At 36.5% G+C, this 18,027-nt stretch overlaps 1 protein-coding gene across 1 annotated transcript; it reads left to right on the forward strand.

Moving 5' to 3' along the window:
* The first annotated feature begins 10,880 nt into the window (after positions 1-10,880).
* On the forward strand, positions 10,881-17,625 carry LOC108215255 (bifunctional nitrilase/nitrile hydratase NIT4B-like). The gene is made up of 5 exons (XM_017387670.2): positions 10,881-11,101; positions 12,093-12,272; positions 13,196-13,489; positions 15,574-15,855; positions 17,317-17,625. Exons 1-5 carry the CDS (start codon positions 10,981-10,983, stop codon positions 17,457-17,459), a joined length of 1,020 nt encoding a protein of 339 aa, XP_017243159.1. The 5' UTR covers positions 10,881-10,980; the 3' UTR covers positions 17,460-17,625.
* Positions 17,626-18,027: the final 402 nt, after the last annotated feature.

Genomic DNA, 18,027 nt, shown 5'->3' on the forward strand with positions numbered 1-18,027 from the left:
ATCTTCCGGATCGTCTCCATCAGCTGCTGTATTGTGGGATTGTCTCCCTGGCTCGTAGAGCCGTGTTGTTGTTGATCATTCATCATCACGTGTTTCCTTGTAGAATCTTTAGCAAGTTTCCCACAGATGGCGCCAATTGTTCGTGCTAGATTTTACGGGGTTAAATGCTAAAGAATTAAAGTATAACTAAAGAAATAAAAGACGAGAATTGGTGACGCGGAAAACCCTTGTGAGGTAAAAACCGCGTGAAGGTTACTACCCTGCCAAATAAAGCTTCACTATGTTGATAATATGAGTACAAGACTAGAGGTGTAGAGTTGTGTCTTTGCCCTCTGATTACATAAGTTTATATAGCCCTAAAGACAACTAATTGTTCCTACTTCCACTCCATGTCAGCTCATGCTCCTATTTATCAGCACAAGATGGTTACAAGGCCTATCGTCCCGTTTGACTCGGTCTTCCGTGATTCAAAACTGTTCTCATCCGCTAATATGACGGCTCCAAACTTGGCGTCCATCCGAGGCGTCCATCCGTGGCGTCCATCCGAGGCGTCGATCTCGTCGCCTCTATTTCGTACTCCAACAGTATGTATGTATGTATGTATGTATGTATGTATAGAGAGAGAGAGAGAGAGAGAGAGAGAGAGAGAGAGAGAGAGAGAGAGAGAGAGAGAAAAGTTCTATGAAGACTGCATTTTGTGGAGGATAGAGAGACTTAATCACAGCCATCCAATATTTAAACATCCAAGGGCTCATGTTATTTGTAGATATTTGTCCTACATATTCGTTTTCTCTCCCTATCCTGTCCTGCACTTCTAAATCGATATACAATAAGCAGTACTTCTAAATCCTGCATAACATAAAATAATAATTCCATAATATTAGTGTTCAATCACCGAAATCCTAACAAATAAAAATGATAATTGCATACAAAACAATAATGTAGTTGGAAATTGCTATGATTGGCACTGAACTCATCGTCATTGTACGACAACGAATTGAATTTGTTGCAAGACAAGATTACACTTAGATATATCACAGATACGCGGGACAAATTATTAACATTACATTACTATAAATGCAGGATAAGAATAGTGTAAATTATAAAGATAGTTTTGAAATAAAACTAAAACAAGAAATGCAGGACAAGAATATTAATAATACATTATTAGAAATGCTGGACAAGAATAGTGTAAATTATTAGTATTACATTACCAGTATTGCAGGACAAGAAATGCAGGACAAAAAATATTTAATCATGTCCATTAATTTCCATATTAATTTAATGGTAGATCTTGTAGTCTCTAAGGACTCCAAAGTTTTTTGTTTCCATTGAGCCCAACTCATATAAAGAAAAGACTTGGCGAGGGTGGCGGGGTGAAGCTGCCGGAAATGGGGTGGAGGCAGATGCTGGGTTGGTTGGTTGGAGACACTACACCAAATATGGCCTATTGCAATGCAAAGAAATCGTAATATTAGACCCCAAAAGTGTTACAATACACTCTAATGTAACATATTTGCCAAAAACCGATGTTGCGTTTACTGCCATTGCAATAGAACCTTATAGCCACGAATTTAGTGCTTATTGTAACACTTCATTAGTATTACAATGGAAACGTTGTTGTAACATTTTTAGAAGTTATAGTAACACACATAAGATGTTACAATTGACTACTGCAACTTTTTTTTGTAACATTTATGTAGTTAAATGTGTTAAAAAAATAGTCTATTGTAACATTTATCTGAAACACATTTGTTATATTGTAATACTTTCGTATTTTATTGGCAACACTTATGTGTAACAATTTTTCTTATTCCATATTGCAATATCCTATATGAAATTGAAATATTCCATTATTAAATTATATCAAACAAAAAATTACATTTAATATTTCCTTGATTACAATGTACTAAAATTAAATAAGAAAAAAATTAGAGAATTCAGTTTTTTACAAGCCAAATCCTAATAATAATAATTTCATATAGATTATCCATAATGGCTTGTTCATGTTCTTCGGCCTTTGGTGGTTCTCGAGATACTTGGAGATACTGGCTTTCCATTCTGTTGATCATTATTAGTGGATTCGGGATCAACAAGTTTTCCATGCAAATTGTATTCTGTTTTGTGCTTTGCGGATTGCCCAACAAGTTGACCAACTGCTCCAGATGCAGCTGAGATGAAAACATACTCTCCTTTCTTTGGAGCACACACCTCGTAGAAACAGCAAACACGCTCATACCGGTCATGCCTGTACCATGAAAACAAATTGAGCAAGCAAAACTTTTGAGCTCTCCATGGAATCGGACATACCAACAACACAAATCATGTCAGATCTACCGTATTTATATATGTAATATAAAATTCCATAAACTTTATATTTCATTATTTCTTTCTTTAATTAGAGTACTCTAATTCAAATTTCAAGTCTCTAACACAAACAACTAAGATTAGTACCCAAGTAACTATGATAATCAAGGTTAAATACTGATACAATGAAGACAACACAAAAAGCTAGTTACTCACCTAGCAACCTTGTACAGTAGGAAAGAGGCACATCTGTGTGCTCAATCTTGAACAAACCATGTGCGTGCGTATTTGTAATCAGGTTGTACTCTTCCCATCCGGTTAATCCCCAGATCAAATCCCTTTTTTTGAATTTCTCATCGCCTGAATCCAAAACTTTAGCCACCCCTAATCCCACAATTGGCTGCAGATCATCATTACACAAAAGTTACAAAACAAATCTGGATTATTCTGAATACGATCTCAGATAAAAACAGTTGACTAAAATCTCATTGCCTTATATGTGCATTTGCATTTCCATCAGATTTAAATAATTTTTAAGGTCAACAAAACCAAGATAATTACATTTACAGAAACCCTTTATCCTGAGTAATTCAAAAAGTGAACCAAACATTGACAGATAATCAATTATTTTGAAATAGTCCAGACTAAAATCAATTATTGCAAAACAAGGAGGTTAGACTAGACTTTAAATAAACATTTGAAAGTCCGCCGATACTATAATCAAAGCTAGCAGCTCCTTAGTTCTGCCACTTCCCAACAAAGCAATTTCTATAGATTATACAACTTGATATACCTATAGGGTTAAATGGCTTAAACTAATTAGAGACGTTGTGGTACCTGAAGAAGGAACTTCAGATGCTCTATATTGTTCAACCTTGGCAGTGTCTTATATTTTCTTAGTTTTTGTATCCCATGGTTGAAACTGATAGCATATTTTCCAATAGCTGGTTGACTAAAAACACTGAATTATATTCCAAAATCAACAATAAAAAAGAGGACAACAACTACAATAACTTTAAAAACCAACACTATTGTCTTCTGGAAAACAGGGTGTTAAATCGATTTATGGGTGATAGACAACAGTCAACTTAACATTTTCATGTACTTATATTCATCTAAGTAGAACATACTGTCACAGCCAGAGCATGTCTTTGTAGTGTCGTTTTATTACTGTCAATTGTAATGTTTGTACACTTGGAAGAAGTTCAATTCAAAATTGTTCATGCCCCAAGGCACGAAGATAAATGATAGTATGAATAAAAGACTACTACTGTCAAGATGTTTGACAACAGTGCTACACAAAGTAGACAGTTGCAAGGTCATGACAGCAAGTTTGTATCTGACAGCAACATTGGTTGAAGCTCCGCAGACAGCAAGTTTCCGCCCGCATGACAGCAAGACACTGGCGTTTCTACCTAAAGCGTATTCAGGAAGCCACTGTCATTTCAATCATTGTTTGACAACAAGTTTTGATGTCCCTATGTCACTGTCGCTGGAGATCTTGGATTAGATTTGATTCCACATCAAGTCAATCCTGTGGCAGATAAAGATGTTCAACTCTAGGAAAGCTGTAGAAAAGACGTTTTGTAACAAACCTACCAAGTCTACAACTTGGAGCTCAAGAATACACAAAGTCGTGGATAGTTACCTGGAAAAGAGAAGAGTCACTATTCATTCACTTCTGTTGTACTCAAAATAGTATGTTCCTAGGTTGCTTTTCCTACATTGTAACAACTGTTGATTAGCATTTTAGGAATATCACATGGGCTGTAATCTCTAAAGTAGCCGCAAAAGCAAAAGCCTACTTTATAGATTTGCAGAACCTGTGGTGCCCAAGTTTGGTTTAACTCTGATATAAGTATAGGAACCTAGGTTGCTTGAGCAAGTGTGCATGAATGCAACTTGAGTAGATCAAACAGAGAGAACACAAAGGGAGTGAAACACAAGTGTATTCCTTGAGAAACGAAGCTCGAGATTTATTCTTCGAGGTTGTAGCAAAACAACGAAATAAATAAACCATTTATTTTCTGAAGTTAAACTACAAGTGTACATAACTTAGTTTGAATCTCACTCTGCTGATATAATTAAATCTTTAATTGGTTGTTGAATTAAGATTTAAATTTATCAGTATTGCATTCAACCCCCTCCCCTTCTGCAATCCATTCAAGGACCAACAACTGGTATCAGAGCAGGTCAGGTTGTTTTCATAGTCTTGTAAACAAATCCTGAGATTGTGTCAAGTATGCAGAAGTCAAGCATCAAGATTTCAGCGTTCGACAAAGAAAATTACAACATCTGGAAAGGGAAGATAATGCCATTCATCAAGTCTTCAAACCAGTTCTACCCTGGTTCATTGGAGAATGGCCCATTTATCCCACAAAAAGAAATTCCATCATACACCGATGATGACAGGATCGTTCCAGCTCACTGGGTACCAAAGAAGCCTAGTGAATGGACTGATACTGAAAAAGAGAAAGTAGCCCTGGATGATCATCTACAGTTGATCTTGCTGGATTCACTTTCAAATGACAAAGTCATGTGTGGCAATGTCACAACGTGTAGCTCAACATATGATATGTGGAAAAATATTGAGTTGATGTGTGAGGGAAGCGAAGAAGTCAGAGAGAACCAAAAGCAAATCCTAGTCTCTCAATACGAAGCTTTCATGGAAAATTAAGGAGAAGCACTGACTATCATGTTCGAAAGATTCAACAAGCTGTTAGGTGAACTTCAACTCCATGGGAAGCACTATGACAAGAAGGAAGTCAAACTGAATTTCTTACTCACTTTGCCAAATCATTCGGAAAGCAGAGTGATGGCTATCCGAGAAGGAAGGAATCTCAACAATGTTTCTCTGGAAACATTATATGGTGTTCTAAAATCTTATGACTTAGAATACTTTCAAAAGAGAGCCATTTAGTCTGGATTAAAGAACAAGATGGCTAACATGTCTAATGCTTTTATTGCTCATGATCCTAGAATCAGTCAACAAGGCAAATCTAGTCATGTCTTCCAGCAGATTCAACCGACCACTCTAAGAATTGAGGAGGTGGAAGATGCAGATGACAAGGTTGTTGTGGAACTGAAAGATGATGAGGAAGATGAGTTCTACACCCTAGAGGAAATGGAAAGTATGGACAACCCTGCCATGTCATATATGGCAAGGAAGTTCAAAAACTTTAAGTTGAAGAAGAACAAACCATTTAGAGCTCAGGGTCAATACTCAAGGTTCAACAAGACTGGTTCAAACAAGGATACTGGTGCAAATTATGGTGGTGGATATAAATCTGGGATGGTGGATAGATCAAAGTTTAAGTGCTTCAACTGTGGAGAGCTTGGACACTTTGCTGGAGAGTGCAAAAAGCAGAAGCAATTCAAAAGAAGAGACAAAGAGTCTGGCGGTCAAGGCAAGAAAGGTCAAGGAAGATCATATGTTGCTGAAGGCACGTGCTGGGAAGAAACTGATGAAGAAGAGAGTGAGCAGATGGTGAATCTTTCTCTGATGCCAAACTCAGGTGATGAGGCATCAAGCTCTTCAAGTCAGGTATCCTCACTTGTCTTACTTGATATGACTTTTGGTGAGTGCAAGAAAACTATTGAGGATATGAGTGTTGAAATGTTTAATCTGCACACTAGTCTTTCTGCAGCTCATGAAGAAATAGTCAGGGTAAATAGTAAGAATGAGACCTTAACTGCTGATAATGACTTGTTACTTTTTAAAACTGCTTCTTTAGATTCCTTAAGATCTAATAATGATAAGCTTAAGAATGACTTAGCTTGCACTAAAAAAATTGAGGAATTTATTAGGACTACATTAGCAGAAAATGAATTTAAGCTTAAGGCCTATAAGAACTCTTCTCAAGTTGTTCAGGACATTTCATAGAAAAGTACTAAGAAAAATAAGTTAGGCATTGGTTATGAATATGGTTGAAGACCTAGTAAAGAATCTGTGTCTGATTATGTTGACAATGATACTGCCAAACCACTGGTTCTCAAAAAGGTTCAGAAACCCGTATTCATCTGAGTTAAATAATGGGGACAGTGTAAGTAACAGTGTGATTGTCAATGAGAAAGTACTGTCAAGAGACCCGTGACAGTTGACTCTATACATTATCAGACAGCTCATCCAAAACTTGCTGTCAACAAAGCTGCAATAGAAACTTTTAAAGGTACTATCAAGAGGAAGCCTAAGACAATAACTTTTGTAACTGCTGTCAAGACAGTAGATATTGATGTTGCTGTCAAGGGTGACCCGACTGCAACTTTTGAGTGTGCTGTCAACACAGATGATACAAAGTCTAGAAATAGGAATGGTAAAATGAATAGAAGTAAAAATGGTGAGTATGCTAAGAGTGCACCTAGGAAGTTATGTAATAATTGTGGTTCCTATCATCACCTGACTAATGTCTGTAAGAATGTTGTAGCTACTCCTATTAATGTTGTCAAGATCAATGGTAATCTAAACAGAACCCTCATAATGGATAGATCTATGAAAGTGTGTAGTGATATTGATTTCATGCCTTGTAAGATTACTACCATAAGTATTGTTTTCAATCTGCCTATTTTATCAAATGCTAAATGCTCTCACTTATATGATGTTTAGACTCCCGATCCTACTAATGTTAGTTCTAAGGCTGCACCTACTAAGAAAAAGGCAATGCCATTTTATAAGTCACAGTGGGTGAAAAGGGATGTCAAAAATCTTGTTGTTGATAATCTTGATGTGGTTGATGACACTGTGACATAAAATTACATACATACATCTATATACACACTTCAATCATTTAGAATAATGGATTCTGATCTCGCCGATGCAAGGCATGATTTCTTCCATAATTGGCTTAAACTCGGTAATAAGCTTGTTTCTATACGCTACTTTCCGATCTCTCTTTGAATCTATTTTCGAATACTTTTGTCAATGATATGGAGTTATGCGCCGCCGTGGAGGTTGATCTACGCGCCGCCATGGTGGCTGATCTACACGTTGCCAAGCTTAGAAATCCGATGTGTGTCTCATTCTCGCAAACGAGTTCCGGTAAGAAATCTACATGCTATGATTCCTTGGGAAGAAGGAAGAGAATAATATATCCAAGTTTTATAAAGACTTCATAATAAAAACTAGATCTAAAAGATGAATTGATATGAAGTGAAGGCTGCTTGAAGTTAAAGCATTATGGAAGCGGAACTCCCATACTTTCAGGTTGCAAAAGAAATATTAAATCAATGATAGGATGAACCAGATAAAGAGAATTCCGTAACGGTAGAACCGTTGAACCAAAAACTTAACAGAGCTCATGAAGTTCATCGGTTCACCAGCTCATTAGTGTCCTTAAATCCAGCTCCTAGAGCTTTCCTAAATCTCACAATGAAATATAGTGTATTAAACTTGAAGAAGGAAGCGCTAAGCCGCGGAATCAATGAAGCATGAAGTCTTTTATAAAGTACCAAAGAAAACCTTCAAGAGGTTCAACAATCTATCTACATACTCCATCAGCTCTGGAGCACACAAAAATCATGAATCCCGATAAGAATTCAAAAATCGAAAATCCCTATTGGGAATCCAAAACAAACATATATCCCGATGGGAATCCAAAAATCATGAATCCCATTGGGAATCCAAAATTTATAAATCCTGATGGGAATCCAAAAATTATGAATCTCAAATGGGAATCCAAAATAAACTCATATCCCGATGGGAATGTAAAAATCATGAATCCTGATTGGGAGTCCAAACAAATGAATCCCGATGGGAATCCAAAAACTCAAAAGGAAATCTCATGAGTCTGACCTGAAGAAAGAGGCGTTGAGTCGTGGGACCGAGAAAGCGCTAAGCGGTGAAATCGACCAACCGAGGAGGCGCTGAACTACTGAACCAATGAAGCATTGAATTCATCCGAAATAATTATCAGACTTAATCTTCAAGAAGCAGCTCATCAGCGTCCTTACATTTAGCTCATGGAGCGTCCTTAAAAGTCACATCCTAAAGTGTTAATTAATGTAGCTTGTGAAGCATCCCGAATGTAAAGTGTCCTACCTGTGTGGCGTCCAGCCTGTGAAGTGTGCCGTCGATGAAGCATGCCTTCTGTGATGTATCCTTAAATACAAAATACAGCTCTTGGAGCGTCCAGCTCTTGGAGCATCCCTAAATTCAACTCTAAGAGCTTTCTTAAAGTTCCCTTAGATGATGATATTACGGTGGATAAACACTTCACCAAGTCACATTGTAGAAGACTCAAGGTCTCCACCGATAGTCCTTTGTTAGAAGATGTTGGAAGCCCCAAAACTGACTGAAACTTGAAGATTTTTCTGCATTTGTCTCGAGAAGACGACACTAAAGTGGTTCAACGATCTGCCTCTTCGCTTTAGCGATTTTGCTTCATTATTACACCAGCTTCCAAAGTATTTTAGGCTCTAGTTGTCCCTGACATAATCGCCTTTTCGCTTCAGCGACCCTGCCTCCTTACTTCATTGGCTCCTCAAATGTCCGAAGCTCTAGTCATCCATGACTTCTAGAGTTAGCAAGTTCCTTGTCTCATAGGGGGATTCCTATTAGTTGCGACTTCCAAAGCTATCAATCTCTTTCCAGCTCTCAAGCTCTCAAAAGCCTATAATGTGATATTAGGTGGCTATGACCCTAATAAGCCAAGTGAAGTGATGGAGTAAAGTTACCCTGACTATACTGTATCGGAACAAACTGTAGCGCTAGGGACGATCTCGTCCTGAAAATCAATAAAGCAGTCATAAATCAAGTAATAAAACACATTATGAGTCACGAGCTACTCATTTTTTCAAAGCCAAAATAAATCCCATCAAGAGTTGTCTTCACCGCCTCTTCAATTCGAGGCTCACCACATCGTTAGAATCCTTGTGATGATGACATGAACAATCTTTCCCATCATGACGATGGCATTTCTGATATTTGTCCTTAGAAACAGCTGAAACATTAATTTTTTTCAGGTCATCATCTATGATCTCAAGAGAATCATTCTACATCGTTAACACGTGTTTCGGTTTCGAGGTCTCAACATCTTTCTCCCCAATGACTTCGGGTCCCTAATTCATCACTAGAGGCTCTCCTCTTCTAAATAAAGGAACAAAACCAATCACTCCCAATAATTTTATCAGCTCTTATCTTCTCCTTAAACAATGCTTCCATACAGAGCTCGGCAACCTTCAATAACTTCCTCGAGTCCTCCACCTTTGAAAAACATCATTTCAGTCTTCTGCCCAACGCCTAAATCAGTTCCTACTCCAACGGACCATACACTCTCCTCATGGGCCAAGAGGACTCAAGCAGACAACAGAATGTTAAGTTCAAACACTTCTCCGTAGTTACTCCACCAAAACCAACTTTTTCATCGGTCCCTCGCTCATAAGAGCCAATATACATCAATGAACCATAACGGTTCTTCATCACAAAAATCAGGCCTAAGCACACATCTCCACAACCATGCTGGGAATTTCGAGTAATGTAATTCATTCAAGAATATCCATCCCGAACTGACAAAACAATAAAAGGAAAAACCCAACACGCTTGAAACGCACAAATATTACACTCAAAGAAGCTAAAGATGGTAACTTCAAGACAAAAGTCAAGCAATATTATACGAGCAACTCGGTCCATCAAGAATCCACGTCCCAAGGAACTTAAACACTGGTTCGCCATTCCCTCGGAACAAACGCCCAGAGGATATGAGCCCATGGCTTCATTACCTAATTCACCTCAATGGCCTTAGAGATACCAACCCAAGGTTTCGTCACCTCACCACCTCAACAAACCAACACGTCCCGATGTCTTTCTATGCGGTCCCACGAGAAGCATCATACCCCTTCAACAATTATCATGGTCTGATTAGTTTCAATAGTCAGGTACAAAGTTTCTAGAGAGGAAAGAAACTCTCCGTCCGCAAGAATCGCATCAACCTTCATTGCAACTTCTTACTCCTCGATTTCATTGCTACTATCGCCTCCCCATTTTAGTATAATTTTTTTTGCAGGCCAACAATCTTCACCACGACAGTCAGCATCAACCTTACCACCTCATGAAACTCCTTACAAAGATGGCTCCCCACCACCACAAAACTTGTCAAGTAACAAATCTTAACGCATCCTAAGATAATCTAATCCACATCTAAAGATTTGGCACATTTTAGAGGGGGCCTAATGTTGGCCCAGAACCCAATAAGGATAAAGCTCAGCACGTATTGAAGCCCACCAAGAACACAAGCCAGTCACATGTCTATGTATACCAGGAAAGGAGGTGGAAAATAGAGGTTGAGACCTCCCTTCCAACGTACTAGAATAAATATACATATACCGGATATTCTAATCTCAACTAAAAGAATAATTATGTATAATAATATATTTATGTTTTACAATAGCATACTTTTTAGTTAATTACATGAGATAAATATTCTGACTTGACTTTAGATATAGGAATTTTTCTGATTTTAATCATAATTCTAAATCAATTCGGTAAAACAAAATTTGATAACACTACACTTGCTAAATATATTTTATTTTATCGGATTATTCAATATATATTCTCCCAGCAAAAAAAGAGACATTTATACTGTACATATACTCCTGTGCTTACGCTTTTGTAATAGATAATTAGATATCATATATCCGGTCGTGGTGGGAGAAAATTGTCTGAAAGCACAAAGAAGAAAGATGGCAATAATCCCAGGCGAGGCCATAGCAGCAGAGGTAGAAATGGGTGCAGATTCATCTACTGTGAGAGCCACTGTGGTTCAAGCCTCCACCATTTTTTATGACACCCCTGCTACTCTTGGTAACATCATCTACTGTCTTGTTTATATGTTTCAGTGTGTGTTTATGGGGTCTTTACTTGTAATCATGCATGCCCTTTGGATGAGCGAGAATCGAAACCGGAATATATATGATTTACCAACTATGGCCTTCTATTGCTTCTTTGCTCAAAAGATTGGATTTTATTTAAAGGGTCACAGATGATTTGTATTGTAATTGTTTAGGTATGTTTGATTGCTTGATTATGTGCAATTCACTAATTTTGCTATAGATGCTTGGGTATTTATTTAGTATTGGATTTTATGAGGTTCTCTATTTTTAGTCACTCGGATAATGTTTGTTTTCTTTGCTGACTGATAAACTTCTATGAGGTCCTCTATTTTCTGATAACTAAGTTAATGTTATCTCATATTAATTGTTATGTTTGTGGTCATGTTATGACTAATCATTGTGTATAATTAGCATCAAATGAATGATAAGAACTTGTACAGTTCTATTTCTATGTTTCAAAAATATCAAGAATTTGTTTTTTCCAGAATTATTTTTTGAAATTAATATGATTGATTGTGGAGTGTGGACAGTTTTTGTGGGTACTAGTATCAGTGAAGGACCTAGAATAACAAGTAGCCCACAGGTGACAGAGCGGCTCACCTCCACTCTCTTCTCGCAGCGGTTAAGATATAAATACATTAGTAAAATTGTCAAAATATAGGAGAACCATGAACTGTAATTTTATATCATATGATCAAATTGTTAACACACACACATACATCATACATATATACTGAATTGTGTTACTTATTCTACCGGGTTAGGAGTACTGTATGTTGAAATTAAAATGATGTATTAATTGAATTTACTTCTGTTTGCGTGTTTTTATGTGTGTCTGAGGTACTATGTTGATATGGACATATGGTGTGGTGGGGGAGTGTTCTCTTCACTCTATCAAGTACGTAAATTTATTTGCCAGTACTTTTCTCCGAAATGTAACTTCAGTTTGTGATTATCTTCAGATAAGGCTGAAAGATTGCTTGCTGAAGCAGCTTCATACGGTTCTCAACTTGTTGTGTTTCCAGAAGCTTTTGTGGGTGGTTATCCACGTGGATCAACTTTTGGAGTTACGATTGGTAATCGTACAGAAAAGGGTAAAGAGGAATTTAGGAAGTATTATGCTTCAGCCATTGATGTGCCTGGTAAAAGCCTTATCCTGTGCTCTTTAGGAATTCATGTATGAATGACATTCTAGTTTAAACTAACTAGTTTTGGAACTGAAAATATCGATTCTTGTTAATTTGAGTCTTCTCTGTCAGAATTAGTTTTTTGAGGTGACTCTTTCCATTAATGTACTATTAAATTTACTTCTTCACGAACAGTTTGAACTCCTTTTTAAGGATTGATCGCTCAAATAAGTTTTTTAAGCTATATTATTTTATTGAATTATATATTAAACTACATATCTTCATGCGAGGCTGTCTATGTTAATTCTTAGTTATTGTCAAACTCAAATTAAAATAGTCGCACACATACATCCCTCGATTGAGGTTTGGACCTTGGAAAAAGCACTAGTCTTCGTGGTTGGCAATATCCTCTATAAATTATATGAAATGTTTCTTATGACCTGTTGTTTCTTTATATATATATGGTCAGAATTATGGAAAAAAAAAAGGTTTATTATGTCCACTCAAATTTCCTCAGATTTAAAGTAACAATTGGATATTGTTGACTGTGACATATCTACATGAGAACTTTGGGTTTAATAAACCAAGCCAGCCCTACTCTTTTTTGGAGGCTGTTTCGTGAGATCCCCCGGCTTGGTGCATGACAATGTACACACTCACACACAAACATATACATATATTACACAGATTTTACAATGTACTAACATAAGTTTAATCAGATAACATATTTTTTATCCAAAACATATAACAAGCGCAGAGCAAGATACAAATATATTAAAATTAAATTCGAGAGATGTGTACCCGTCACTAGCTGAGGAAGTTAACAGACTTAGCACCTTACAGCTGACCTCTTATCTTATATGAATCCTTTTTCGTACATATAATTGTTCTTTTGTGTTTTTATTTATACTTCTGCATTCTTTTTATGAGAAATTCAGGTCCAGAAGTTGATCGATTGGCAGCCATGGCTGGAAAGTACAAGGTACATTTAGTGATAGGTGTTATAGAGAGGGATGGATATACACTTTATTGTACTGTCCTTTTCTTCAATTCACAAGGTCAGTACCTTGGAAAGCACCGAAAACTCATGCCCACAGCATTAGAGCGCATCATTTGGGGATTTGGAGATGGATCCACAATTCCAGTTTTTGAGACTCCAATTGGGAAGATTGGTGCAGCCATCTGCTGGGAGAATAGGATGCCTCTTCTAAGGACTGCAATGTATGCTAAAGGTCAGTATTTTGATAATTAAACTACACTCATTTGACAGTTATTTTTTACGCTCTACAATCATCCATCACAGTGGAAAGTTATCTGTTTCTTGTAAGCTGTTTTATCTTCTTACTACTTTCTTTTGTATCTCACAATCGTTTGAGAACATCCATATACTTTCGGAACAAAAGAAGAATCCAAGATCTTAATTGAGCACACTTGTTTGGTCCTATTTAGTCCTGTACATATAGTAGGTTGATTTTAATTTTTTTTGCAATCCTCAAAGGTACACGTTGCTTCATTGGCTAGACTGCTTATCTCTCTCTTTACATGCACGTACTAGATTTTGTACTAGCTAGATAGTGCATGATTTATGCCTCAAGTGTACTCTATCTCTTTCTCTCAGTATGTGTGTGTGAGCGTGCGTGTTTTGACACTTTTTGATTGGTATGTTGAGTGCACTGGCTAGTAGAAGCAACCATAGGCTTTTTAAATCATGCAAGTATGTAACAAGTATTAGTTGCATTCCAGTTGTACCAATTTTCTCTATTCTATTGTTGCCGGTGGCTCACTATGACTACATGTTGCACCATATAAAGTTTAGTTTACCTTGTGTTTCCCTAGCTAAGAATTTGTAATTTAGTTAGTTATGGATAATTGGTTTAGCAATTCACATAGTTCATGATGAGAAACAGTTGCTATTATTGAGAAATAACCTCCCTTATTCAGACTGGGTTTGAGAACCATATTTGTTCTGATACGACTCCGCACTCATATTCTGTGTCAGACCCTTTGACTAGATATTAGACATTTTGACCAACTAAAAGACCAAATAGTACATGACTTGGGTCGTAGGATGCAAAAGATCAAGTTGTCCAGTACAAAGGAGGAACAGAGAAGTCTTCCTTGTCATTGATGTAAAGATGTGTTAAAATCAAATGGAGAAGGAAGAGGTGTTATCAGTTTGCTACTATGTGAAGAGATGAATATAACCCCAACCTTTCTTGCTTTAAAGTTTTAACTCAATATATCATAGTGTTGTATGATATACTTTTTTTATGGTCAATCACTTATATTTAAGTAATCACGCACACCTGCAACCCTCCCACCCCACCTTTTGCCAAGAGAAGAGGGGTATCCACTAGTTATAATACTAGGAACTGGTCTTTTCAACATCTTAACTTTATTTCAGCAGTAGGCTTCCCAATTGTAAGCCCGGTATGATTATAATATATGTTTTCTTTCTTATTTTGTAAGCTGGATATATTTTAATTTGGGACATGACAATCGAAAATTCGAAATGCTATTTCACCATATAAATGTATACGGTGAAAGATCAAGGGGTTCAATTGATTGAAATGGAAAACATATTCCTGATACCTTGGGGACTTGTACAGAGAGGCAAATACCCCCCTCAAATTCATCATTCCCATTCCCCATTCCCAACAAGCACATAAACCCACTAACTTCTAGATGCAATTTCAGTAACTATTATATTACTAATAAATAATTGAGGAGTGTGTACTACTTCATTAATGAATGTAAAAAATCATCTTACCAAAATTTGGTTTAGGTTTCATTGTTATAATCTTTATTTAAAACAAATTTAATTGAGTATTTACATATTTTGGAGGTTTGATTGGTTGAAATGGGAAAGTCATTCCTGATAGCCAGGTGACTTATCATGAGAGGCACATACTCCGTGGATTCCTAACTTTTTGCAGAACATTCTTTAATGATTAAAATGAACAACAAAGTGTTGTCTCAATCAAATTATTGAGGTTGTATTGTTATATTTCTTTCTTAAAAATATATATGTGATGTCTCCGTACTTTTGTCCAAAAGATTGGCTGGTCCTTCATCACCAATTTTCATTAGAGTCAGGCACTTGGATCCATGTCATGTTCGACACTCCATATTCGAGCGACTAAGGTTGTAACTGCTTACATCTGATTTTTGATTAAAGGATCTATTTATCATAATGCTTTTACGTGCTATTGCTGTTTTTATAGTGTGACTTCCTGAATCAGTAACCTTGATTATTAATTTCTTTCTGCGCTTCTTTTAATCACCGTTTGAGATAACAATAATTGTATATCATTAGGAATTGAAATCTATTGCGCACCAACTGCTGATGCAAGGCCTGTATGGCAGGCATCAATGACACATATAGCTCTTGAGGGTGGCTGCTTTGTTTTATCTTCCAACCAGTTTTGTCGAAGGAAAGACTACCCACCGCCTCCAGAATACGTATTTACTGGCACAGAGGATGATCTTGCACCAGAATCTGTTGTTTGTGCAGGTGGAAGTGTCATTATATCGCCATCTGGTACTATTCTAGCAGGACCCAACTATGAAGGGGAGGCACTTCTAACAGCTGATCTTGGTAAAGTTGAATTTTACTCTGAACCACAATTCATGATTGCATGTGTTAGATATCTGCTGCTGTAAATTGTAGTTGATAGTGATAATGTCGTCAAGTTTATTTTTTGAAGTGAATCGTTAGAATGCTTTATTGAAATAGTGATTAATAGATACGGAAACTGGCAAGTAGCAATCCAGTAATGTAACATTCTCCTGCATTTAGTAAATAATTGCTTTACAGGATGTTCCAAAGCTTTTTGTAGCAGAAAAACTATGTAGGAAAGTGTAAAATTGAGCTCCAGACTAAATGAATATATTACTATCATTTATACCAAGTCATAGTTCAGTTGGAAGAAGTTCTGGTTCCTAAAAATCCTTTTAAATAGGACAGTTCTCCAGGGAAGCCTTCCTTGTTAAATTATTTTATGACCACTATCACTATATATTTCTTCTATCACTATATATGCAACATGTATCTTCATCATTAATTTTTTTTTTATTAAAGTCTCGCCCCTGCCATTTCCTTTTCTGGTTGGCTCTGAAATCCAATCATTAACCTTGAGATGAACACGTCATTTTTTCCGTGTGAGATTGTTTCATTGAGATGTGGACACTTTGGCCAACTGAAAGCCACATATCAGATGAGCTTATGATGAAAAAAGAAAAGATGAGAAGAAAGAAAGAAAGAAGGAGAAATGAGAAAAAGAGTGGGAGAATTCACAAAGTCTGCTGCGGTGTTTGATTTTGTGATTGATGTTTGCTACATGTTCAATATATAATTAAGTTTGCTACATGTTCAATAAAAAATTATGTTGTGTCCTCGTACTTGTGTCTAAAAATAGAATAGGGTTGGTGCACCCAATTATTAAACCATGTCCAACACTCCATACGTGAGTCTGAGTAGCATAGACTTTGAAGGTTAACATAGTGGTTTTAGGAAGATAGTAGCCCAAGGTTTTAAAGATACTTTACTTTAGTCCTTGTGACATCAGGGCGTCGTTATAGAAAGACCTTTGGAAGCAAAAATTCAGTTATCAACATTTATGAATCAGCAAGAGGAAGCTGGTGCAAGTGCATAATCAGTATTCTTTTTTCCCTTCAACAAGTTTTGACTAGCTCCTTGACCTTGGCACCTCCTTGCTTGATTTCATCCTTCTAATGCTAGAAATCGTGCTTTATTTATTTTCGCACAACAAAACAAAATAAGAAGAAAAAATTAGTTAGTAAGAATTACAAAAACAAACATATAGTCATGAAATCTATATCAAATTATGCACTATCGGTTACCTGACTCATCTCAAATTGATCTTCTACCTTGGTGGAAATTGTAAAGTTATTCTTTTTTTTTATTATTATTATGATCAATGTTTTTGAGCCACATAAACATTTTGCAAGTAAGAATTTTAGTTCCTGAGTAACTACTGAACATATATGTTTTGCTTTATTTATTTGGATTCATATTTATAATTGAATGCATGCGCAGATCTCGGAGATATAGCGAATGAGAAATTCGCCTTCGACGTAGTTGGGCATTACTCAAGGCCAGAAGTGCTGAGTCTTAATGTGAGAGACCACCCTACAAGACCGGTTACCTTCACATCAGCAAAAACTGAAGATTCGAAGTAGCATGTAACTGATAAAATTCCCTAAATAATATTTGCAAAATGTTGGTGGTTAGTACACACTTGTACATCATTGGGTACTAATCTCTGAGCAATCTAAATTCCTGAAGTCCAATCAAATTATGTACTATGTTATGTTTTGGTTCATCTCAAGGGATATCATTTCAATCTGCTCACAGAAATACTATCGGTAATCTTCTTTAGCATATTATTCATGTTCTGAGTATTTGCAAGCATTGTATGCCATGCCTTCAAAATCTATACTGTTGAAATCTATTGATATAAATAATAATAGTTTTCTGCATTTGTTAACCAGCTGTTGATTCTCTGTCTGTGTGTTCATATATTCTAGATGGATTATGAAATCCAACAAAATCTTTAATTATTCTAGCAATTATTGAGTGCATGTGAAACTCTAATTATCTAAGACGACCACCGTCTTGCATAATAGAACCCAGATCCCACCATATTTTCTGGTGCAAACATAATGTCAGTAGTTAATTCTGTGTTGCTATTGGCTCTAGTTATCATATCCTTTCTGGTAGTAGCTGGAATTGTCTTTTAATAATGTG

This window comes from Daucus carota, chromosome 3 (assembly GCF_001625215.2).
Source record: "Daucus carota subsp. sativus chromosome 3, DH1 v3.0, whole genome shotgun sequence".
NCBI classification, from domain to species: Eukaryota; Viridiplantae; Streptophyta; class Magnoliopsida; order Apiales; family Apiaceae; genus Daucus; species Daucus carota.

What these genes read in the sequence shown, in the direction of transcription:
- LOC108215255 (XM_017387670.2), top strand. Translation starts at nt 10,981, where the DNA reads ATGGCAATAATCCCAGGCGAGGCCATAGCAGCAGAGGTAGAAATGGGT. An exon ending in TTCAGCCATTGATGTGCCTG is followed by an intron (nt 12,273 to 13,195) that starts GTAAAAGCCTTA and finishes TGAGAAATTCAG; the next exon opens with GTCCAGAAGTTGATCGATTG. An exon ending in GACTGCAATGTATGCTAAAG is followed by an intron (nt 13,490 to 15,573) that starts GTCAGTATTTTG and finishes GTATATCATTAG; the next exon opens with GAATTGAAATCTATTGCGCA.